The sequence below is a fragment of the Rhipicephalus sanguineus genome, chromosome 1 (genome assembly GCF_013339695.2).
Source record: "Rhipicephalus sanguineus isolate Rsan-2018 chromosome 1, BIME_Rsan_1.4, whole genome shotgun sequence".
Classification (NCBI taxonomy): domain Eukaryota; kingdom Metazoa; phylum Arthropoda; class Arachnida; order Ixodida; family Ixodidae; genus Rhipicephalus; species Rhipicephalus sanguineus.
This window is the reverse complement of record NC_051176.1, coordinates 193,152,997-193,178,363: the sequence shown is the minus strand read 5'-3', so window position 1 is coordinate 193,178,363 and position 25,367 is coordinate 193,152,997. Positions and strand designations below refer to the sequence as shown.

At 47.6% G+C, this 25,367-nt stretch overlaps 1 protein-coding gene across 1 annotated transcript in view; it reads right to left on the bottom strand.

The window, feature by feature from the left end:
* Positions 1 to 25,367, bottom strand: part of LOC119404710 (phospholipase A2 group XV) — a 56,782-nt gene that overhangs the window by 11,686 nt on the left and 19,729 nt on the right. Inside the window, exons 2-4 of the mRNA XM_037671359.2 lie at positions 14,663 to 14,819; positions 6,275 to 6,393; positions 5,068 to 5,166 (exon numbers count right to left, since the gene is read on the bottom strand). Of these exons, the coding sequence (XP_037527287.1) occupies positions 5,068 to 5,166; positions 6,275 to 6,393; positions 14,663 to 14,819 (375 nt within the window). The remainder of the gene's footprint in view (positions 1 to 5,067; positions 5,167 to 6,274; positions 6,394 to 14,662; positions 14,820 to 25,367) is intronic.

Genomic DNA, 25,367 nt, shown 5'->3' with positions numbered 1-25,367 from the left:
ATGGTCTAATTTTTTATTCATTATTACACATAAACATGAAACAAAGTCTATTTATTGCGCCCTTTGTCACCACGCACCTCCGAACTGTGAGAAGTAGAAAGCGTGGAGCAGTGGCGCGTTCGACTCAAGGTGATCATCGAACCTCCTTCTGTACACAGGTAGCCGCTATTTCCATTTTAAGTTGTTTCGCAATCCGTTTTTTCGATTGGTCAATATATCTGCAAGGCGTCGTGCGGGGGCGCAGTTTTGAAGCATAACTGAATATAGTTTAAAACAAAGGTCAGTGATAACCTACATAAAATGTTAGCCCGGAATTCAAATGAAAAGGGGTAGATACGACGGTAAGCATGCGTTTGTGCGTCGACGCAGACACGCCAGTACCAGCCTTTGTGAACCAAACTTCTCGTTGCTTGAAGTTGATGACCCACAGGAAATAGTTCCATGGGGAAAAACCAAAAACGAAGTCATGGTTACCAGCGACTCCCGTGCACGACTTGTAGTTCAGCTGTTCACGGTTCAGAAAGCTCCGAAGGTAACGCAGGTTCGAGAGAGCTGGTTGACAGATGGGCATAAGCTGGCACACCTGTCGACCAGGCACGTCGCGTACTCAGGTTCGAGAAGAGCTGGTTGCCGATGGGCCACGTCGTGTACTCGGGAGAAGAGCTGGTTGACAGACGGGCATAAGCTGGGACACCTGTCGACCAGGCACGTCGCGTACTCAGGTTCGAGAAGAGCTGGTTGACAGATGGGCATAAGCTGGGACACCTGTCGACCAGGCACATCGCGTACTCAGGTTCGAGAAGAGCTGGTTGACAGATGGGGCACGTCGCGTACTCAGGTTCGAGAAGAGCTGGTTGACAGATGGGCATAAGCTGGGACACCTGTCGACCAGGCACGTCGCGTACTCAGGTTCGAGAAGAGCTGGCTGACAGATGGGGCACGTTGCGTGCTCGGGTTCGAGAAGAGCCGGTTGACAGATGGGCATAAGCTGGGACACCTGTCGACCAGGCACGTCGCGTACTCAGGTTCGAAAAGAGCTGGTTGACAGATGGGGCACGTCGCGTACTCAGGTTCGATAAGAGCTGGTTGACAGATGGGCATAAGCTGGGACACCTGTCGACCAGGCACGTCGCGTACTAAGGTTCGAGAAGAGCTGGTTGACAGATGGGCATAAGCTGGGACATCTGTCGACCAGGCACGTCGCGTACTCAGGTTTGAGAAAAGCTGGTTGACAGATGGGGCACGTCGCGTACTCAGGTTCGAGAAGAGCTGGTTGGCAGATGGGCATAAGCTGGGACACTTGTCGACCAGGCACGTGGCATACTCGCGCTGGCGATCGCTGCTTCGCATTTGCGGAGCAACTCGCGATGCGTGGGCACACCGACGCTCGAGAAGTGGACGCTCACTATCTAGCGTGTGCACCGTGGAGCAGAGCACACTGATCAGGTCCCTGGTCGGGTTGTTGCTCAGCAGGTCGTTGCACAGCTTCACATGTCCCGGGTTGCGGCTCAGCCAGCGGTCGCGCCTTGGATGAGGAAGGGGGATTGCTGGACGCCGGACTCGCGCAGCTCCGCGAACTCTGTGCACCAGTGCCCCATGAGCTGCAGTCAGTGGAATAGCAGGAACGAGCGCATGTACTGCATGTAGGCCGGGTCGTGAACCATTCGAGCTCACAGACACGCCAAGGCCAGCCGTCCTGGACCGACTTCGCGGAGCTCGAAGTTGATGACCTACGGGAATTCGTTCCATATGGAGAGCTCCGCGAGGTGAAAGCAGCCGTTGGCCAAGCTGCCCGTCCACTACTTGGCATCGGTCACCCAGCAATGGCTTGGAATGCTCCGGCTGTAGCGGTTGTTCAAAAAGAGCTGGTTGACCGACAGGCACAGGCCAGAAAAATAGCGGACCAGGTACGCTGCGTATTCGTGCTGGCGGCCACCCCATGGCTCCATCTTGCAAATCATTACTGGTACGTCTCCGTCGCCGCAGGTTCACCGACACTGATCGAGGAACTCGACCGCGTCCATGTTTTACGCGATGAAAGGCGAAATCGCTGGAACGAAGCCGAGTCGGACGTGTCATCGCGCCTTGCGCGATTGTAGCGAGGATTCAGGGCCAATGCACCAAATGAAATCTTTTTCAAATGATCGCGATCATGCCAGTTCTCAAATGTCTGCCTGTTACTAGCAGTGCCAGCAAGTGAGCGTGCCAGCGCCCGTGGACATGATTATGATGATGATGACGATGCTCCTGGCATAATTGGCACCCACCCACTCTGGGGGATTGGCCAAGAAGCAAATAATTTATAGATAAAAGTGGCCACGTATGAATTGTATGACTAATGAATTATAGAATAAATTAATAATGCTAATTTAGACATTTTAAATCAAAACCGCCCCAATTCAATTCAGAATTATTTTACAGCGGAACAGACATCCCGGTGACAATGACCTAATGAGGAGGCTCCCAAGGCTAGAATGTTAGAAGCAATGAAATCTAATCTAATTCGAATAAACACCGCTTTGAGAATGTTTTTCCTCAGTAAATTGAAGTGGTTGCATGATAAAAAATAATGTTCGACTGTTTAGTCCTTGTTGCAAAACGAGCAAAATGCTTTAAGTGGGCATTGCGCGTGCAACACCGGCCTTTCTTTTTTTTTTTTCGAACATTACCTTCGTTAAATTTATCAGTCTTCGGCATAAAAACAGCACAAACTGATATAAAAAAAGAGGCATCTGACGAGGTCCCCTTAAATCCTGCAAACGTACCGCAGTGGAACTTTTTCCCACTTAGTACATTTCTACATCAAGGAACACGTTTACCGTCCGAACGAAAAGGTTGTAGCCTGCAGTACACGCAACTGCAGGTAATTTTCAGTACTGCTGACGGCACTGGCATGTTCATAGCGCTGTCGACGTGTCGCTGAAAATATGGTGTCGGCGTCGGTGTCGGCGGCGTTGCCCGAGAGTGAAAAATCCCGATGGATGCGCAGTATATAAAATCGAGGTTCAAGCCGGAATCAAAGCCAGGCAGTCAAGGTTACATGGTAGTCAAGTGTTCTACCACATAGCCACGCCAGGCCTTCAAATTGATTTGGAGAAAGGCACTATACAGGAGTTATGTCGGCCGAGGGGTCACGTTGACAGACGTAATATTGCATGGCAGAAGCGTAGAATCGCACCATGGCGTCATGCCATGTGAAGGGAGTGGTTTGCAGCTGCCCATTCTACTTTAAATGCGAAGCTTAAGCGTCCTTCAAGTTGTTGTTTTTTTATTTTTCTCACGTCATTTAGTAGAATGCATATTGAAAAAATAGCACAAATGGTGTGACGCCGAGTTACGATCACATAGTTACAATAAGCTTACAAGCACTACCAAGGAAACACGCTAAGGCTAACACAAAAGGCACTATTCCAGGTAGATTTCTTCATAATGTATTGCACACGAAAGGTGGTAAGGCCAAGCACCTCACCAAGATTGGGTACCAGTACGGTATAATGCCGAGTTTGTCATAAATATAATTTAACTGAATAACCATTCGAATTGAATGTGCGCTTGAATAAATAGTCGGCTCTGTGCTGCGGTCCTTCATACATGTCTTCCGCAAACTGTGCGTACCAACATCCAGGCTTGCAGAACGGGAATTTAGCTTGTGGGAATTCAGGCGTCCGCGCCAGTGGCTCGACGCCATCTTTCCTTGGAGAATTCTCGTGTCCCTCTCCTCTCGACCGGACGGGTGGCAGCTGGCCATAAATCGCCGTCACTTTGCTGCCACCCCGCCCTCGAAGGTTAAACACGGTGTCCCATTGGCCCAGTTTTGGCGGGATTTGGACCTGGCTCGCGCTCGCCTAGAAGCGGCGGGCGCGCGCCGAGGTTCGGGAGAGACCACTTGGGGACCTCGAAGGGTGCGTACGCGTTTTGGCCGCTCCGGCCGGCGGCGATCCTTTGGTCTTTGTTCTTCGCCGCCGGCCGGCGGTTACGTCGTTTTGTCGGGGCTCCGGCCTCAGCGGGCGCGCGCTACCCTCCGCGGTCTCGAAGTCCCGAGGCAGCGCCTCGCGATCGTGCACTGTATACGTTTCTTTCAAGTGTTGCTTTGTCTGTTCTTTCTTTGCTCTGGGGTGCGAGATCGCGGGAGCGCTGGCCGAAGGGTAGGTCGGCTCTCCAAACCTGGTTCTTTCTTTGTTTGTTCGTTTTGTGGGTGTGCCATTCGCGGCCACATTTGGTAACAATTGTATTAGCTGATTGGTATCCTGTGTAACTATCTTACGTGCGATTGGTTGTAACGCATTATTGTTCTCTTGTACTAAAGTCCCGGCAATAAACCACTAATTTGGAGAGTGTCGCCTAGGGTCTCCCTCGCTGCGCGCGACGGCTCGCCGTCCCTTCGCGGTGATGGGCCGAGTTCTCGCGCGCAGCAGTGCGAACGGTACACGGGCGCGGGACGAACGAGGACGCGGCCGCCTGCATGAAGCTCCCAGTGCTCGAACCCGCGGTGGTGCTCGGCACGACGACACCACAAGCTGGACCACACGAATTCGATGTACCGGTGGTACGAAACAAACGTAAAACACTGCTTTCTATGAAGGCTTTTCCGAAATACTTTCCGTGATGGTGGAATAATAATCCCTCTCTAGGACATGCAAAGCCGACATGGCGCATTCCACACATCAGGAAAATTTCGACTTTGTGAAATTCATTGTCAAACACGTTTTTCGGTGATCGCGGCATCCGCCTTCCATTGGGCTGCTCCAGACGCTGAAGAACGCTAGAAAGAAGATTTAAGGGGACAACGAAGTTCCAGGAGAGGCCCCAAGTATTGAAGTATTATGTGTCCCCACAATAAAATTCGACGCTAGCGCATCACTTAAAAACCTCCCAATGAAGATTCGGCGTGATTTCTTTTTTTAATGAATATTACTTTGCAGTAAACAGACGTAATTGAGAGGATTATAATGACATTACGCATATCAATATACGTGTATACATATATATGTGCACTAACATTAGCATAGATTATCGCTAACATAATTGTCTCGAGAAGGTAATCAAGTTTAATGGCGGTACACGTACTTGGAGCTTTCCTGAAGTCGTAGGGAGCACCGCGAACGTCAATTCCACGTTGGTAGCCTAGGGCTACGAGTTCTTCAACAATTCTTGTGAAGTACGCCGCTGCAACAAATTAAAGCATGCAGTTAGGTACCCAATGCACATTTCCTGATCAAGCCACGCAATCAAAAAAGGAGAGGGGCTCAGCTGCTCAAGAATCGGAAGAATGGAAGCAGTAACATTTGCTATATAGCGCTGCGATGCGAGCGAAAGGTCGCATTACTATAAGCAGTCAAATAAATTAATAGTTAACTTTATAACATTCTATACTCAGGCACCGAAAAAAGTTTTCGGTAGATTTTTCTTTACAATATGCCCCGTCATTCTTACACAGAGGTGTGAAAATATTCTAACATTGGTCTGTGGAACCGCTTCTGTCCAACTTTTGCAAAGATTTCCCTCTTGGTGTTTACCAAAATGAAAGCATGAGCTAAAGCTTCACAAAAGAGGTATACACGACGGGAAGACGTAAGACACGTACAGCGCTGGCAACTTCACTTTACTACACATTCTTAGTGAGATAAAGCTGCCCGGTTGCTGTAGGTGTCTTTGTCCATGCTTTTCGCGCGGCTTTACCATTTCCACTTAGAGGGACTCAACAGAAGTACTAAATCAGTCTATAATGATCAATTATTCTCTCAAAACTTCGTTGCAGTTACTTTTCCAGTAATAGGTACAGTAGCAGTCAACTCTGATCTCCATTTCCAATTTGACCCCAATACTTCATGGCTGATATGTCAGCAATGTGACGTCACGGAATTCAAATTACTTTTTTTTCCTGCTTGTTCCCTTCAAGTTTCCGTAACTTGTCATGTTTTATTTTTTTAGTATTTTAGAACATAATGTGTTGTTGCCGATAAAGAGTTAATTAGGCCCTAGCAAGCGCCTCAAAAATCAATGACTTCAAGGCAAGCTGCAGTGCGCGGGAACCTCATGGCCGTGTCGGCATCAGTCTTTCCTTTCTGCGCGCTTTCAGGTTTACCAACCGTCTTCTCACGGAAATAGTGATGTTTTAGGCATCGTTGCTACTACAAATGAAATCACTTTTCTCTCAGCGTCCATTCAAAGATAACCGGTAACCTAAAACGTGGCAAAGTACACCGGTTGACAGCTGACGGCCTAGTGGCGCTGCCGCTCCTCCGGCCCTTACAAACACTGGTACAGCACTCACTGGGAGACACCTGGCTCGGGTCCAGCCACTCGACGGTGCTCGTGTTTCCAAAGCCAGGAACCCGAACGTGCACTCCGTCCGGAGATCTTGTGGTCCTCGTCTTATTATCGTACAGCAACCTGGATACAAAATCACCGTTAGTAACTGGACGCGAGTTTTCGGGATAAAATTGTTCAAAAACAATGAACGTGGAAAGAAACAATATAAATTACGGAACATTGAAAGAGTGACGCCCGACTACGACCAACGGGAAATAGAGAGATAGAAAGAAACGGAGAGAAAGAAAGCATAGCCATGAATACAGTCAGTGTTGTATGCGTTACCGAAAAAAAAGGGCCAAACTAAATACGTTACTCGTTACGCTAAAAAAAAAAAAGAAACGCGTTACCGCCCTACGTTACCCATAAAAAAAGTTGATGCGTTACCGTTACCGAAAAAATAGCGGACGTTACTTCTGCCGTTACACCATAGTCAGAAATATTAATCAGTGCGTCTTCGCCTCAAGAACCTACAATGGCAACTTTATAAAACTCCTATTCACATGTAACATTAAACTTGCTGCCCAAACAAAAACTTCACCCGAAATACTGATTAAACGAGAACAATTTACACAAATATGCCGTATCTTCCCAGTATTACGTGGCCTAAAGGTGCCTGTATAGTTACATGTGATGGCTTCTAACTCTGTGGCACACGGGGAAGCTGTTTTTCGGAATGTGTCATTAAGCACAAAGTGATCGATTTCATCATCAACGCTCTCCGCAATGAAAATGTCACTGAACAAATCTGCAATAATTATGACAGTGTGCGGTTCCGCGGAACCCTAGGCTCCGGAACCCCTAGGCTCCACGGAACCCCATTTGAGAACCACTGCTTTAATCGGACTGCTTGACTCGCTTATTAGCGAATACGTCCGCACCTACGCTAAATAGGAGCTCGACGGACGAACTATATATATGGTATACTCCTGTATTCACTTTAAGGAAGAGCTGGTGAACGCGCGGAAAGTTTCCTTTGAGCCCGCTCAAGGCGATGCCAAGCGGCATCAAAGGTACCGAGACAGTCGTTCATCTTCAGTTGGCAATTACGTTCAGAAGGCGCTTCCGAAGAAGTCATCCTCATTTGTGCGGGAGCTTACACCGAGTCTTGATGTCCGCAAGCCGAGCAGATCTCGACAGTTCGCTTTTGACAGTTACGAGGACCGCATTATGCTTCGCTTCATCGAGAATCAACGACAGGGGCGTAGCCAAGGGGGGGGTTGGGGGGGTTCAAACCCCCCCCCCCCCCGAAATTTTTCAATTTTGCTTGCGTAATAGGCACGCACACATACAAACGCACGCACGAACATACATAAAGTATGGTTGAACCCCCCCCCCCCCCCCCCGAAAAAAATTTCTGGCTACGCCCCTGATTCAACGACAACTTGTACCTCAATAGCAACGTGGCCTAAGATATAGCAGATTCATTCAATAAATTTCGGGAATTTACTCCCCATAGCAATTTCCCCCGCGCAAAAAAGGACCCCGTGCGGGGTCGCTTTGTCAACGCTTGGCGGGCCGACAGCAGTCCGCAGCAGCGACAATATAACATCGGCGCGAGCTCTGAGAAAGGCGCTCCTACAAGACGAATGAATTTTGCGTAAGACTGCGAGGATAATTGGAGTGAAAAGTAACGAGTAACATGACACCTCACGTTACCGAAGAATCGTAACGAAAGTACGTTACCCGTTACAGTTCCGAAATACCAACGAGTACTTTACTAAGCTACTGAAAAAAGTAACGCCTTACAGGTAACGCCGTTACTTGTAACGCCTTACCGCCAACACCCTAGTATACTACAGTTAGCAAAGGGAAGGAAAGGGGAAGTGAGGGTGGCAGGGACGTAGCCAAGGGGGGGGGGGGGTTCAAACCCCCCCCGAAAATTTTCAGTTTTGCTTGCGTATATAGGCACGCACACATACAAACGCACGCACGAACATACATAAAGTATGGTTGAACCCCCCCCCCCCCGAAAAAAATTTCTGGCTACGACCCTGGAGGGTGGATAGGCCTGACTGGCTGCCCAGGCGGCGCTGCGAAAACAGTGCTAAAAAGCGCCCCCTACGATAAGTTCTTTGGTTTCGAGTAGTCAGACTGGCGGCCGCATGCAGCACTAAGCTCAGATGCGCAATGGAGCCGCCGCTGTCGGTTGTGCTGCGCTTTGGATCTCGGCCAATTTCCGGCGTGGCTGAGTTCTTCAGGCCAAGCAATCTGCGTAAACGCAAGAAGCTCGTCAACGTCAAGTATGTTTACGACGTGCAGGAGATCGAAGGAACCATTTCGGCGCGCTGCAACTCGCAAGTGCAGCGAATCTCATACGACGTTGAACTCGAGTTAAGTTTTACGAGGCATGCTCGCGCGATTAACGACAGTGCATAAACGAAAAGATTGCTGTTGAGAAAGCCGAAATGATTTGCATTACACGACGAAACGGAATCAAGAAAGGTCCAGTGACGATCAGGCTAGCCGTCGGTGGCCCGAATGAGCGCATTCGCGCCGTGTGCCGTTTTCTGCCGCATTCAGTCGCAAACACACTTTTTCCCCATGCACGGTCGTAATTTTCAACATTTGCTTCTAGGGAATTCGTCAAATTCTGTCAGCGTGCGGTGGCGGTCGAGAAGCGACGGCGCGCAATGTTTACAGCCGGCCGCTGGAAGCAGCCGGAAACATCGTGTATAGGCACATATGCAGGGTGACTCATGGCATCGTTTTTCTCGTTTCCCACGAAATGCCGGCTGCATATCCTCGTGATCGCCGTCGGCAGCCACGGCGTGCCGTCTGGACTGCACACAGGGAATGTATACATATATAAACGCGTGCACGCGCGTACGAAAAGTAATCAGCACGTTGCGTTGCAAACCACGTTTTGCTCGCGTACTCACTTCACGCGTCGGACGGCACGTATCCAGCGGTTCCGTCGCTCCACTTCGTACGGCTTTCAGGGGAACCAGTAAAACCGCACATCAGGATCCTTACCCCCACTTTCGAGGCAATTAACCACGCAACAATAACGGCGGCGACCGCGCTTCGGGACCGCGCGCTGCTCAGAGCCGTCGCCCGGACCACCTTTCGGCACGGTTTGTTGAAGCAGGGATCGCTCGTCAAACATGTCAGACTCTGCAGGCATAGCGGACAAGTTCCTGCGTACGTTTTAAGCTCTTTTTGAGCCTAAAACTAGGCGCAAAATTAAGTAAAACGCTCAAAGCAACTGAGAACTGCGTAACTCGCCGGTCGGCGTCCATTTTTGACTACCCAAGCAACTTCGGCGCACGCCACCAGGCTCCGCCACAGTACTCAAAACTCCAGCGCGTCAGCCCTATAGGAGGGAAAGGGGGAGGCCACTATAGCTCCACTGTTTCCACAGTCTTCGCACCAGTAGTGTTAGAGTGACCTAGAATAGGGGGAGTGTCCAAAGCGCCGCGCGAATACATGGGAGGAGCGAGGGCCTTTTGCGGTGAACTTCCGCGCCGCGGCGCTGCCGTGCCGGACCCGTGGGCTTTTTCCGCGGTGGACGCCGCGTCAAAGCGGTGAGCGTCTGCTACGCGCGTGATATTTTGGCCGCTATTAGCTAAAATTGCGGATATTTGGGCAACATTTAATACTGCGTCACTGCAACATAATACTGCAGCGACTCATCACACAGAGAACACGTTTGTGTGTTGTGAAACGGGGTTTTTGTATATATCCTTGCAGCTGGTTTGTCACATTGGTCCACACTTCCGCGGCTGTTTGAGGAACGCATCCTGCGCGCACTTCATCGTGAGAAAAGGCGCTTAGCTTACTTTCGTGTGGAATGACGAACGTAAACTTGCTGCAGGAGAGAATAAACTGGAGATAACCAGGAGAACGTAGCACATAAGCACGTAGTAACTAGCTCATGCATGCTATAACGCGTACGTTTGCACCCTTCATATCCTATCTTTTATTTCGTGCATTCGATTTGTTTTACAAGGCTGCCTCCGGCGCTCTGTTGTTTCAAGCCATTTCATGCGAAGCCGAATGTGTCAGTCGGCGTGGCCGCGGTACCAAAGCCCGCTTTCTGTAGCTAAATAATTCTGACGATGTGTGGTCTGACGATTTGTTTCCTTCAGGTTCTAAAAAACGTTGTGGTCACCAATATCGATGTCAACATGTTAGACTTACCCATACATTTCGAAGAACTGACCGCATAGGTAAAATGTATGCGAAAAAATTACACGAAAAAAAAAAACATGGTCCGTTTTGCATTCGCCGGAGATGACTCGAAAACGAAAGCCATCTTTTTCGTCAGTCGATGCATTGATCCTCCCTCGCCCCTCTCCGAAAGCTTTCTGCACATAACGTGGTTTCGGACTGCCGACAGGATCGAAGGCATTGCAAGCTTTCTGCACCTCACCTGCTTTTACATTGCCTCCGTGATTGGCCCCCGATCACGGAGGCAATAGAAAGCGATCATGTCATATGATGGCGTCATCATTAGACGTCACGTTTAATGACGTCATAGTGACGTCACAAGTCCTGTCGACGTCATCGCGTGATGATTTTGTGCATCACTCGTGTTGGCTACGCGGGACGCCGACGGTCAATTTTCGTATTTGATGAGGCATCTAAGGCTTTGGCGTTAAAAAAAAGACAAACCAAAAAGAATGAAACGATAACAGTGCAACACTGTGTATGCCTCACTTCATGCTACAAGCGATCGCCCGAAAACAAACTTGATTCTCAGTTCAGAGCAGCTGATTGCACGCGTGTGCGGGACAAAAGAGGCTTGCTTTACCCGTCTGGTCATCTCTTTATATTTATTCAAGAGATGAGCAGACTCGCTATTTAAGTACTCCGGAGCTTCAGCACGAAATTATGGTGGACGCTATATTGAGGTCACCAGGAAAAAGCGGGAAATTGCGGTCGGGTGCCCTGTTGGCGCGCACTCAACTGCCGCAGAAACAGTTGTATTTTATGTAACTATCCACATCTTTTTGTAAAGTCTCTGAACCGGGCGAACGCTAACCTCCGAGAACCGTGAAAACATAAGTTAATTGAGAATGAGCTTTTTGACACTGTTTTCATTTCGTGTGGTGAAGGCTTGAAGCAATGCACGCATCTCGCGCCAACGTTGCATACTGACGTTCAGCGATCCAATGCAACATATGCGAATATATATATATATATATATATATATATATATATATATATATATATATATATATATATATATATATATATATAATCGCATGTTGCATTTTTTCAGGCTAGGTACATAAGCGATCTCTGCATTTTAAGAATTTTCTGAAGTGATTGATATATTACACTTATTCTATTTGTCAATTTCTTACCGTATTTTCGCTCAGGCAGCCTGTACAGCAAGAATGGGGGCATTTGTAACTTTGTTTCATGATACCTGGATATTTGTATAGCATTTTCTATATTACGCCTTTTATGCAAAAACTTGTCGAATAAGGTTAGTTTACCTGGCATTGCTTTTCTTTCAAATGTTTGCGCACGGTGAGCCTTGTTGTACGCTACCTCAGAAACAAAAATAAGCCAACAGCATCGCGGTGATATGGCCGTCTCTACTCTTTTTTTCTTTTTTTTTTGTTTCCCTTGCGTCTTCCCGGTGTGCTCCGTACATAATAAAGAGCTTGTGGAAGCTAATGAATTGTCAAATAAAGCGGTGTGCATATGGCTAGCAAACCAGTGGCGACTATGAGTAAAAAGCTCGTGAAACGGTCACTGCGCGCAAGTATTTCAGCTGACTGCGAGTGCAACTTACTTTTTTTATTACTCTTAATTCGTGCATGCGTGATGCTATTGCCCGATTACTCGTGCGAACAGGGTTTTTGTTTTTCGTTATTTGCTTGTGCGTGTCCGTTTTACCCGTTTTTACACGCGCACCAACGTTCTCGAACTCTGTGACAGGAACTAGGCCACGCTGATGCCGCTTGACACGTGATTTTTTTGCATTCTGTTGTTGCCCCAGCACTAACACTACGCTTAAAGATGGATAAGCTCCATTCCGTACCGAATTATAAAAGTTAAGTAGACTTCAAGTGCCCTGTATGGAAACGCGGCGCAAGAAACTACAGCGCGTAGCAGACGCCCCTCGCTTTCCGCGCGCTTCTTGAGCGCGGAAAGCCCACGGGTCCGGCGCAGCAGCGGCGCGGCGCGGGAGTTCACGGCAAAAGGCCCACGCGGGAGCCGGCGCTTTGGACACTCCCCCTATTCTAGGTCCCGGCCCGAAAGCCCGGGCCCGGCCCTCAATCTGTATTCAGCGCTTAGTGAGCTGTTCAAACTCAGTCCTTGGGCAAACTGGACTATGAAGTTTCCGCCACTTGGTTCTGGCTATACCTTTCGTATGTATGGCGAGGTGACATTTAAAGGGATCACGAACCGCTTTTCCAAGTAATCATCGAATGACCTTAGTTCGGAGTTTATTGCCTCGCGAATCGATGGCCGCAAAAATTTCTCGAATCGGTGGATAGCGAGCGGATTCACCGGGATTTGTCGCACTCTTTGAGAGTTTTCTCTCTTGCCCCGACGAGCACGCTGGAAGCTAAGCAGGGAGGGATGACATGGGGGAAATAAGTTACGTCAGCGCGCGTAATGACCTTGAGCGCGCGTGATGAAACGAGATGGGCTCTTTCCCCGTTATTTTTGTGCGCGAGTGTGGTTCACTGCGTAAGGTTAGCAGGCTATGGCGCGCTGCGCCGGCACGTGGCGACACCCCGTGGAAAGAAGCGCACCTGATCCAAACGCACCACTTGATTTATGTCGGCTACTGGCCAATAGCATGCTACCCGCTGTTCGACTTCAAATAGCGGGCGCCGGCAGCTCCGAAGCGAGTGAGGACGGGCTTCTGTATGAAAAAAGGGCGCCTGAGAAAAAGACAACTTCAGCTCTCTCTGCGGCGCACGACCGCAAGATTTGGATGAGCTGTTTATAGCAGTGTCTGCTATCCGCAGGATGTGTTTTCTCGCCAAGCCCGAGGGGTGCTTCATGACACCTTTAAACCGCGAGGTTTCCTTTCAGCACGTGTTGTAAGCGAACAGCACAAAATATTTTTTTTTAAATCTAATAATGGCCGCATATCACACGTGCCAGCCAGAACGAGTACTGTTGTAGCAAACGTCGAGTTATTTGATGCGGGGCTGTAGTGAGCGAGCTTACTTTCGATGGTCTGATCATATTAACAGCGGAACGGTTTAAGCTGGAGGTAAGGCCGTTGATATCCGCACAAAACTCGGCGGGTATGCGCCAGAGAAAGCGGGTCTGTGCCAAGCAGCTCCTAGCACAGCATATCCAAGCATAGTACGGTAAAGGAAGGGGTTGGGAATGGGATGTGAGGGTGAGGAGGAAGAAAAGGAGGAGTGGAGAGGGTAAAGCATGGCATAGCCTGGTATGGTATACTTCACCAAGGGGATGGGAAAGGGAAGTGAAGTCGAAGGGTGAGGTGGAGAGAAAGGAGGAGGTGAGAGGGTAAATCATTGTATAACCATCTACAGTATAGCATAGCAAGGGGTGGGAAAGGAGTGACGGTAAGGAGGAGAGATGAGAATATAGAAAGAGATAAAAAAAGAAAGTTGAAACAAAGAAGGAGAACATGTAGAAAAAGATAATAATAATATCTGGGTTTTAACGTCCCAAAAACACGATATGATTATGAAAGGCGCCGTAGTGGAGGGCTCCGGAAATTTCGACCGCCTGGGGTTTTGCACCTAAATTGGAAGTACACGGGCGTCAAATATTTTCGCCTCCATCGAAAATGCAGCCGCCACGGCCGGGATTCGATCCCACGACCTTCGGGTCAGCAGTCGAGCGCCATAACCACTAGACCACCGTGGCGGGGCGCAGAAAAAAGATAAAGACACATGATAGAAAGAAGAAGATGATGAAGAAAACTCTACCTGCGTTCGCCAGGTGGTGGCGCTTACTTGTCAGATCCGCTGTTTACTCAGATTGCACAGGCGTGGAACTGACTTCAAAAAACATTTTTTTTTTTCTATACTTAAGCATTAGTGGTACCTTTCCGAGTAAACTCGTTTTTTTTTTCCCCTTTTCTGTCGCCCAAATGATATTACGCGACTTTAAAAGGTGCGTCCTTTTTTAAACAGCGCTAAAATAACACGCACAATGAAGGACATCAGATACAGCTGTGAGCAAGCGCAATAGACCTTCAGTTATCTGTCAGCGATCGCCCTCGTGTCGTCGCTTGACTGTGTAATTCTAGTGCTGTGTAAAAATTGTGTATATTATGTGACCAGAATTCAGAAAGCACGGTGGACCAATTGGTGCTAGAATGTCCGGCATTTCGAGGGATCGCATTGCAGAGTCGTGCACGCAAGACAGTCGCGGGCTGGCGACAACGTGTGCGCACCTCATGTTGTCCACCCAACAGTCGAGCACGTAGGGCACCATGAGCTCGAGGTTGACCCAGAGGTCGAAGTAATCATTGGTTCTCCTCTCGCAAAAGTAGTGCACCGTCTCCGTCTTGTTCAGCTTGGCTTCGAGTTGGCTCCCGCCGTCGCCAGGCACTGCGCGAAAGAAAAGAACGCATGCACATGTTTTAAATATAATAGGCATGTGTACCTATCTTCAAAATTGAGGACACGGATACCTAACCTAATACACGGATACCTAATTGAGGATACCTAATTAGGACACGGATATCTAATTAGGACACGGATACCTAATTGAGGAAACGGATACCTAACCTTAGACAAAAGCTAACGCCAGATTATCGTTTAACTATTTGACATATATGCCCGAATGCGTCATTACAGTCGTTAAAAACTGCCTACCGATATACAATTATATGCATGATATCTTCATTGCACCGTTCAGCGACAGTATAGCACACATTTCCCTCCAGCAGCGCACCTCCAAGTTGCACAGATTTTTGTAGTCTGAAGTTTCCAAGCATAGACAAAATCTATAGCAGAATCGTAAAGCTGCTTACGAAGTACCTACCAATACTTGCCAACGCAATGGCGGAATAATTTTGGCTTCGCGGATTTATGCAGACTTTATGACAATGAAACATGGGCTAGAATATATGCAAGTATCCTATTCCCATTCATTTTCTTTTAGCGCTTTCTCAATTGTTCTAGCAGCGCTCCACTTACGTTACCACGAGTATCAGTCAGTCGGGAGCATTGGATGGTAAGAAAGAAATAAAAATGACATAAAAGGAACCGCTACATTATACCGCAATACGTTAGGTCGTTCCATCTGAGCATAACCCCGATAATATTGCAGCGAGTCTGTCGTGGGGATTCCCACAACAGATCTTATTGCGAGTCCGTCGCGGTGGTTTACGGTGCTCAGCTGCTGGCCCGAAGGTCGCGGGTTCGATCCCGGCGCCGGCGGTTGCATTTCGATGGAGGCGAAGTATTGGAAGCCCGTGCACTGTGGGCTGTCAGTGCACGTTAAAGAACACGAGATCTTCAAAATTTTTTGGAGCCCTCGCATACGGCGTGCTGCATGAGCATATTGTGGGTTTGGCACGTCAAACCGCACAAATTATCTTGTTCCGATGCAGTCTTGGAATGTCATCGTAGAACACTATGGTGTTTTACCCAAGTGAGGAAGCGAGAACAGCACACTAGTGCTGTGTCTGTTTGTTCCTGTGTTCTCGTGTCCTCGTGTTGGCTAGAACATTCGTTAGCTCCTTAATCCCCATCCTAATATCACTACCTGGTGGCAGTGAAGTTGTTGACATGGAATAACTGCAAGTTGAGTGTGTTTGTATACATTCATGATGGTGAAGCGCTAAAGGAAACAGAGACTTAAGAAGAACACAGGACACGGCGCTACTAGCAACTGAGTTTATTTAAAAAAAAAAAACGCCCTCATATATATAAAACGTACATCATCACTAAAGCAAAAAATTTTAACACGATCATAAGAGAAACCATCGGGCAAGAGATAAAAACCGCGCATGCACCCCTGCCAAGACAACAAACGCACTTCGTTTTACCTTCTCTCTAAAAAAGCAACTTAACAATCTCTTGCCTGATTGTTTTCTTTTATGATCACGTGTTAAAATTTTTTCGCTTTAGTGATGATGTACGTTTTATATATATGAGGCCGTTGTTTTCAAAATAAACTCAGTTGCTAGTAGCGCCGCGCCCTGGGTTCTTCTTAAGTCTCTGTTTCCTTTAGCGTTTTACCATCATGATTGTGAACATAGATGTCACTTTTTCGTCAAAATACACCAAGAAAAAGCCGCGTAAAACGTTCCAAGCCTTTACCAAATGTACTGAAAACTATGTAGGCATTCAAGTTATGTAACTCGCCGACTTATGTCAACTATGCTCTGTATTGCAACGCAAGAGGGGCATATTCGCCTTCGTGCACCCCGAATCGAGCAGAGCGGCGCCATATCATCAGCTACCAAAAGGCACCTGTATTTTCAATTGCAGGGTAACTAAGAAATTGCGCTGAAACTACACAAAATCGAAGCGTGCAGCCCAGGATACCCACTTTGCGCTGCCAAAGTGAGTAAAAAAGTCCGCAAGTGGAAACTCGAAGAGCAAGCGCGCAGAGTGCAGCCAAATCAAAGAGACTGCGCATGTTTGTACCGCGCACACCACGTCACGTGTTTCTCGTGAATGATCTTACGTACACTCTCGCCCACGGCGTGCCAAGGTCGGGCCTCTTTGGCGACCACTGTTCAAAAGCCGATAGACGTCACTTGACCCAGGGTGGCGATGTGCAACGAGCCTTGGGCGCTGTATTGCTCAACAGTGGAAGCTTCAGTTGACAAAAGCCATACGCGCATTCCGCTCGAATTCCGATCTTCATCAGCCGTGGCTGTACCCATTTCCCCTAGCGAAACACGTGATAGGGCGCAGTGATGTCACCGACGCTTACGTAGCGGCTTATTTGATCCTGAGCCCATCTTGCAAGAGAATCGGTAGCAACGGCCTTCAGAAGGGTTCAAGCCGACGGAAGCGATAATGACCAGAAAATCAAAGGCAAACCAAGCAAAAGTTGAAAACTTTTTCTGTCGACTCGCAATCCAGTATGAGGAGGTACTCTCTGTCCCGCATGGCTACCAGAAATAAAGAGGGGGCATATACTTTCCCTCGCCAACGCCGCTCCGACTCCACCGGGTGATGGACAGCGGACCGATAGACGCTCTTGGACGGTGCTGCGACCCTATCGCAACGAACAAATGCGCTTTTCATTTCAAAATAAACCGCACTGGAAGTGTAGCCGTGCGTCGGCTCGTGCTGCATGACTGCACGGACATAACATTCTTCTTCGCCAATGAGACGATGTGCAGCACGAAGAGCTCCAAGTTCTGGGATCCTCGACGTCGTCGGGTGCGTGAGGCGCGGGTACTCGTGAAAGTATTACACTTCCACTGCCTGAAAGGGACCTCTAGACTACGTTAAAGATCCCCCGCCCCTCCCCCCGAGCTCTGAAGAATCATGCAGCGGTAGACGTGCGTGCGCCATCACTTACAAGTGCAACATGCAAGACAGGCTCATTTAGCAGGCCGTTCGCGAAATCGTACCTGGTCGATTCCACGAAAGATCAAAAAACGGTGTATATTTGATGTTTCCGATTTTCCTGATAATTTTGTATGTTGTGCATATATGACTGCACAGCACGAAATCGCAGTTCGTTTTCAAATAAAAATTTTTCTTCAACACAGCAAAATTCGACAAGTGTCGCCGGTTGACGACGACCATTTTACGAAGAGTGCGTTTTCGTAACTTCGGAACCATGCTGGCAGCTACTCAAGCTATATATTACAAATATTTTTCTTTTTAGCGAAAGTAGAAGTAAAGAGGAAATAGCTCTTATCATTTCATGGAATTCTGAGCAAATTATGTATTTTTAAAAATTTACGAAAAACGCTGCGTTTTTGAAAATCAGTCAAATTTGGGACGCTATGGCTACTTCTGTGAATATCTTAGCTTGTTCATATTTGCAGTATGAATAGGCCTTTATGTGAATAATGAACCTCTGCATTTGTATTTCTCTAATAGTTTTCAAAGTAGTAAATTTTCATGCTCGAAACACCAAAAAGAGAAAAGTGCTCCTCGATTCAAAAATCTATAATAAAAAACCCCCAATCTCAATTTTGTTCAAAGTCCCCCAAAATGTTCTCAAAGGACTGCAGATGATAGTCTGAAAAAACATGTTGCATCATTTTTATTAGAACAAAAGCAGAAAATGTCAAACATTGTGTTTCCAGACCGTGGTGGCTACTGCGGCGTAAAGGACATCTCTAGTAACAAAGGGGGGGGGGGGGGGGGGGCTCCGGAAATTTCTATAATTGTATAGTTATATCGGAACTTGTATAGTTATATCGGTGCACACGTGTTCCCTATCCACATAAGCTCGGCGTTGTTTCATTAAACGATCAGTTGTCAGTAAGTACACCGCTTCGTGTTGTCCCTTTCTGGGTCCCGTGTGCTTTTGCGGTTACTCTGCTAAACTGACATCGCACAGTACATGGGCCACTAGCTTTTTGCTTCCAACGAAATGCGACCGCCGCGGCCGGGATCGAACCCGCTACTTTAGGGTCGGCAGCCGAACGCCGTAACCACTGGGACATCGCGGCAGACAGAAGTTGAAAATAGGAAGGAGTATAGGGGAGAGAATAAAGATGATGACCCGTCATAAACACTAAAAAACAAACAAAAAATATCTGCAGACAGGAAGTCAAGTCACTCTTCTAGAAAAGTAAGCAGAGCGTGACCTCGGTAGTGTCGAGAAGCACAACCACTCGGATAGAGGCAATCGTCGAGGGTCGTACACTGCCGACCAACGAGGCTATATTAGCCAAGTAGCGACGTGCGGTGCGCAAGTCATGTAGAACAGTCTGACATAAAACGCTCAAGTGTCTCGGAAGAACCACATGCCGAGGCACACGTCCCTTTCTGTATAAACGTTTGCGCACCGAGACAGCCAACCCTCAACTTCAGTAACAGAAAGCCTAGACCACGAACGCGGGGAGGAAACACCCTGTCCTGGGTACTGTTTGAGGAGGCAGCGACAAGCCAGCAACGGGTGTGGTCGAGCCTGCACGAAATTTCTGGGCAGTACGAGCACAAGAAGTCGACTAGCCTCTTCATTACTGGCGATACCTACGCGCGAAAGCCTCCATGGGCTGAGCAGGCGCTCAGGAGAAGTAATTTTGCTGGCAAACCCCATAATGTTACGCAGAATTGGGCGATCTTTCATTGATCTCGCTTGCACAAGGACGCCACGCCGCATTAATGAGAACGTTCGGCTTTAAAAATGCGAAAGATCGTAATGCATGATTCGATCTTGCTTATTTATCTTTCTTCTACGACACGTCGTGCCACGCTTGAACTGAAGAACAAACCGACACAATTAGCGAATTAGCAAACTTATGTATGATGTTATCTCTCTCTTTCTCTCTCTGTCACACACACACACACACACAAAACAATGGAGATAGTAATATGAGAGACCATGCTAAAACCATGGCGACTTGGGGCGCGTGATATCATCGGAGCTAGCACGTAATCTCTCCCTCCTTCCGGATAAGCCACATGCCGTGGATAACTCGTACGACGACGGATACAAGAACGCGCGACGATGGAAACAGAATCCAAGCTGCCTCAGCCAGGCGAAGATAAAGCCACCTTGAACACGCGACAGTGTAGCCTCATGCAAGTTGACATTATCGCGCTGGTCTGACAGCAAGCCCTGCGGCTTTCTAGGCCGTGCTAGTCAGCGATACCCGTTTCTACCACGGCCGCTCGACAAAGACCGAAATCAAGGACACGCGACATTGAATCCAAAACAGTGACGTGACACGCAACCGCGCCGGCTCGACTCGCGGGCGACTGAGGCGCAGACGTCCGCGCGGCGAGGGCGCGAAGGAATACCCCGACAGTGAACCGCCTCTCGGCCTTGAAGGCAACGCGTTCTCCACAGAGCCCTAGCTCTGAGGTCACGACCTCTTCTCTGCAGCGCACCCTTTGCCGCCAGCTTGTCATCAATTACGGAACTGTAGCGTGAGACGTACATTTCCATTAATTGGTCCCCAGCATGCACGCTCTTTGTGCGGCCTTCTGTCGTTTGGTTCAGGCAGACATGCTCCTTGTACTGAGCGCTTAACGACGCTCGTCACCAGAGCTTCGAAGTAAACGGACGACAGCGACGGAAATGAAAAAGCGCAGATGGTGCTTCCCTGCGCAGGCCGACTGAGAGATAAGCTTCTTCGCTAATGCACATAACGACTAAGGGTTTTCCTTCCTTTAGTAATAATTGTTGGGGTTTTAAGTCCCGAAACCACGATATGAATATGAGAGAAGCCGTAGTGGTGGAAGACCCCGGCTTAATTTTGACCACCTGGGATTCTTTAAACGTGCATTCGCATCGCACAGTACACGGGCCTCTAGCATTTCGCCTCCAACGAAATGCGACCGCCATAGCCGGTATCTAACCCACAACTTTTCGGGTCGGCAGCCGGTGTATGCACAGCTTTCATGAGCCATCAAATCAAAATTACTCGTTACGCCAAAGGACAAGCTGCAGCTTTAAATGCTACTGTGCCGCGTCCAGCTATGATCACTAGGTACGTGACCAACCACAGGTATCACAAAACACTGCTTCATTTCACACACAAACCAGCCCTTGCAGTACACATAATACACACCAAGCCTTAACAAGGGCGTAGGCAGAATTTTTTTTTTTTTTTTGGGGGAGGGGGGGCACCTCCTTGATCTGAAGACGACATTTCGGAAGGTTAATTCTGCATTGCGCGTATACATGTACTGCTGACCACATGATCAGGACTGCCCGCGTCCATTGCAAGAAAAGAAAAAATTTAGACAGAGCAACAGCGAGAAGTGATAGGGCCGCGGCCGTTTACGGCTTCCGAACCGTGTGCAGATAACAGCGTGTACCACCCTTCTAAGTTACAGATAAGCCACTGTAATTCTGCCTTTGCGTATACTGCGGATATCTCTCAAGCCTGCGTGCTTTTACGCAACCGTCTTATTTCAACAAGAAAAGAAATACGTGATATGTAAGATGTAATTTTACAACGTCAGAAAGTTGAGTTAGTTGGCAGGCATAGATCGTGGAAAAAAGTATCGTGTGCAAACACGGACACAAGAAAACCAGAGAACACAATCGCCGACTATCAGCTGAAAGGTCGTACTGTGGCGGAAAAGAGAGTAGACACAAACTATTCAAGATATAGTTATCTCGTTCGCTGAACCATTTGATTCAAGGCATACTTTGGAATGAAAATTTTCTTGGCTACTCGGTATCTACGAGATTTATTTGCGATGAAAAGTAGTACGATGTGTCGTACCTAGTAATTTATGTTTACTTTCAGTAAAAATAAATTACCAACTTAAAAAACAGCTTCAGCAGACCGTTTTGCGGTCCACAGATGGGTGTATGATACAGGTATTTTCACACAACGGCGCAGCAGGAAAGTCAATGCGCGTGCGCGAAACGATCGTGAGAGCAGCGGAATGTAGGAACGTATATCTTGCTCCGCTATACAGCCAATTCAGTGGAGCGTGATGGTATGTCGAAATGCCTTCGTCATATTGCAGCGATGCTGGCTGCGCCGCGCTCCCACCTCTGCATGGCGGCGGGTTTGTCAGATCCACGAAATCTACGCAGTTCTCCGCACTGCCTCGTATGCGAGATGTATGTAAGCGGAGCGAAGCGGGATCGAAGCCCTGCTAAAACACTCTCTTGCCACTGCAAAATGGTACAGTGAGGAATAAAGCCGAAGGCTCAGTTAAGAAATGCGTGCAATGTTTTTAGAAATGGGATGAGAGGAACCCAGCATACGTTTTGCTGCGGTGTCTCTTGAGCACGCGTCTTTTTATACAAACGAGCGTATACGTGATTGCGTGCGCCTTTGTACAGCTCGTACAGAGATACCGCAATAAGCTTCGGCTGACAACGTAAAGTACAGCGGAATATCGTTGATGCGATTTTCACGGGAACCGGAAAGCGAAACGTATCACCCGAAAATCGTATTATCCAAAGCCTGCGCTAAAAAGTGCGTACTCGGCGAACACACTTTCTTCCAAATGTTATACGTATCACACTCGCGTAGCAACATCATTCGACGAAACGCAAACAGCAGCCAACGCACATTTATCGTGAGTTTCCGCTCAACTTCCTTCATTTTAATGTTCGCACAAAAAAAAAAATTATAGAAGCTTCAAATACGTTGTACGTGGAATACTATTTAAGCTGGTAAACTGGAATATAAAGCTGTTGTTGTTGTTGTTGAGTTGGGTTTTATGGCGCAAGAGCGACTAAGGCTATGCTGCGCCAGACACATGGTGGGGAAAGGGAAAAGAACCTATAATAAACAACACTATGGCCCTGACTATGAATGTGTGCTGGGCGATGATAGATGGGATTAATGAGTGGTGTAGCTTGGCTGTAGAGAGGCCTAAGATAACTCGCTGCCTGAGCGCGTAAAATTTATGTATACTTTAAAATTATGGGCGTGATGCATGGGCTGGCCAATGTGTATGAATGGTGCACGAGATTATCAAGGAATAAAGTGACGGCGTTCTTGTTGCACTACTGCTCTGCCCGTGTCCTTATAGGCAAGGGCCGGGAGGCCAGTGCCTCATGTAAGGATACCTACCGCAGCAAAGGCCTCCTGGAGAGGCCGTGCTGCAGGTCGCATTAGTTAGGTTTTTCTATTACGGTAACAGTAGCACAGCCTGTCATAATTAAAGTGTATTTAATAATCCTGCTTCGTCTAAAAAACTAATCACATTATCTAAGAGGATTAAAGGCTCATCATCTAAGAGTAACATTGGGTGAAATGGAATGTTTAACTTGTAAAAGATATGAAAATGTTTTTTTCTTAGAGTTTCCAGATGTAGGCAAGCAATAAACATGTGGGCTACTGTTAGTTGCTCATAACATTTATCGCATGTTGGTGGTTTTTCATCTGCCAATAGATAGTTATGTGTGACATGTGTATGGCCTATTCGAAGTCGGCACATTACTACTTCAATAAAATGTTCTTGATGATAGCACGTCTTCCATTCACCAAGGATAGGTTTAATTAGGTGAAGTTTGTTATTTTGTTGCGAATTCCATCTAAGCTGCCGATAAGAGCTGATGGCCAGGCGAACTGCTTTAATCGCATCCCTAACAAGTACGTTGATCTTTGAAACACGCAGCTCTTTTGCCGTTGCTGCTAGTTGGTCCGCCCTTTCGTTACCTTGGATCCCAACATGACTCGGGACCCAACAAAAGTTTATGATGTGGTCTTCAGGTAGGTGTGATAGGATATTCAATATATCACCTGTGAATGGCTCATACTGATATTTGGAATTTAAGGCTCTAAGAGCACTTAAAGAATCAGTGAAAATAACTGCTTTTTATGTTTTGTGCTTATAATATTTCGTACTGCCATCAACAAGGCATAGCACTCAGCGGTGTATACAGAGACGAAATGAGGCAGTCTGGCCACTTGCTCGTGTATTCCTCCTGCCACGCTGCTTCCAACATACGCAGACGTCTTCGAACCATCGGTGTAAAATTCTTTGTAAGTGTGGTACTTTTCTTGTAGCGTGCGTAATTCCTGCAGTATATGTTCACGTGGGGTATGTTGTTTTTTTATATGTGTTAGTGAAAAATCAAGGTGTTTGGAGAAGTCACTCCAGGGGGCCAATCTGTTTGGTCTTCTGGCGACGGAGAGTGCTTCATTAGGTACATTTAGGGCGTGAAATTTTTCTTCAAATCTCAGTATTAGTGGTCTAATGGCGTTTGGCTTGTTTGTGTAGTGTAGTCGTTGGTCACAGCGTGTGATAATGTTGTGGCATATATGGTTTGGCGAAGAACGAACTCTAAGGACATATGTATACATCAGTTGCGTTCTCCTGTATTGCAAGGACGGTTCGTTACTTTCGGAGTACAAGCTAGGAATGGGCGAGGTCCGGTAGGCACCGGTTGCTAGGCTTCTAGCAACCGGTGCCTAGGCGCTTAGGGTCTAGGCGCTTGAGGTACGAGCCTCTTGCAGAACCATAGATTATGCTACCGTAGTCTAGTTTACTACGTACCAACGAACGATAGATGTGTAGGAGGCATTTACGGTCGGAGCCCCAGCGCTTCCGCGACAAGACTGAGGACATTAAGAGCTTTATTGGCTTTGACCTTCAGATTATTAATATGTGAAAGAAAGTTAAGCTTTTTATCAAATACAACACCCAGAAACCTTTGTTCCTGTTTTACTGGCAGTAATGTTTCGTTTAATTTAAGGACGGGGTCTGGTTGCAAGCCTCGTTTGTGAGAGAACGCCACAGCAACAGTCTTTTCGTCTGAAAAACGGAAGCCGTTTTTGTTGGCCCATTGGGTAAGCTTGTTTAATGCAATTTGAGTCTGTCGTTCACATGTCGTAATGTTGGATGACCGGCACGCTATTTGGAGATCATCGACGTAAAGTGAATGCATAATAGTGGATTGTATCACCTGATTCAGCGAGTTCATTTTGACGACAAAGAGGGTTGTGCTTAAGACACAACCCTGAGGCACACCGTTTTCCTGAGTAAATGGACGTGAAAGTGTTGAGCCTAAACGAACTTGGAACGTTCGGTCTGATAGAAAGTCGGACAAGCAGTTGAGCATCCTGCCGCGGATTCCTAGTTCCGCCAGGTCTTGTAAGATACCATATTTCCAAGTTGTGTCATATGCCTTTTCAAGATCAAAAAATACTGCTAAACAGTGCTGCTTGTACAAAAAAGCTTCTCGTATTGTGTGTTCAAGGCGGACGAGGTGGTCGGTAGTCGAACATCCTTTCTTATAACCACACTGAGGGAAATTTATTAATTTATCGGTTTCGAGGACGTATGTTAGCCTAACGTTAATTATGCTCTCGTACGATTTGGCTATACAACTTGTGAGTGCTATGGGTCTGTAGCTGGATGGTAATGTAGGATCTTTTCCAGCTTTCAGAAAGGGAATGATAAAAGCTTTTTTCCAATTTGTTGGCATTCTTCCAGACTCTCAGATAAGGTTAAAGAAGTGCAACAATGTCTTCACCGCTTCCTGGGACAGATGGGCGAGCATTTGGTAATGTATTCTGTCTGGAC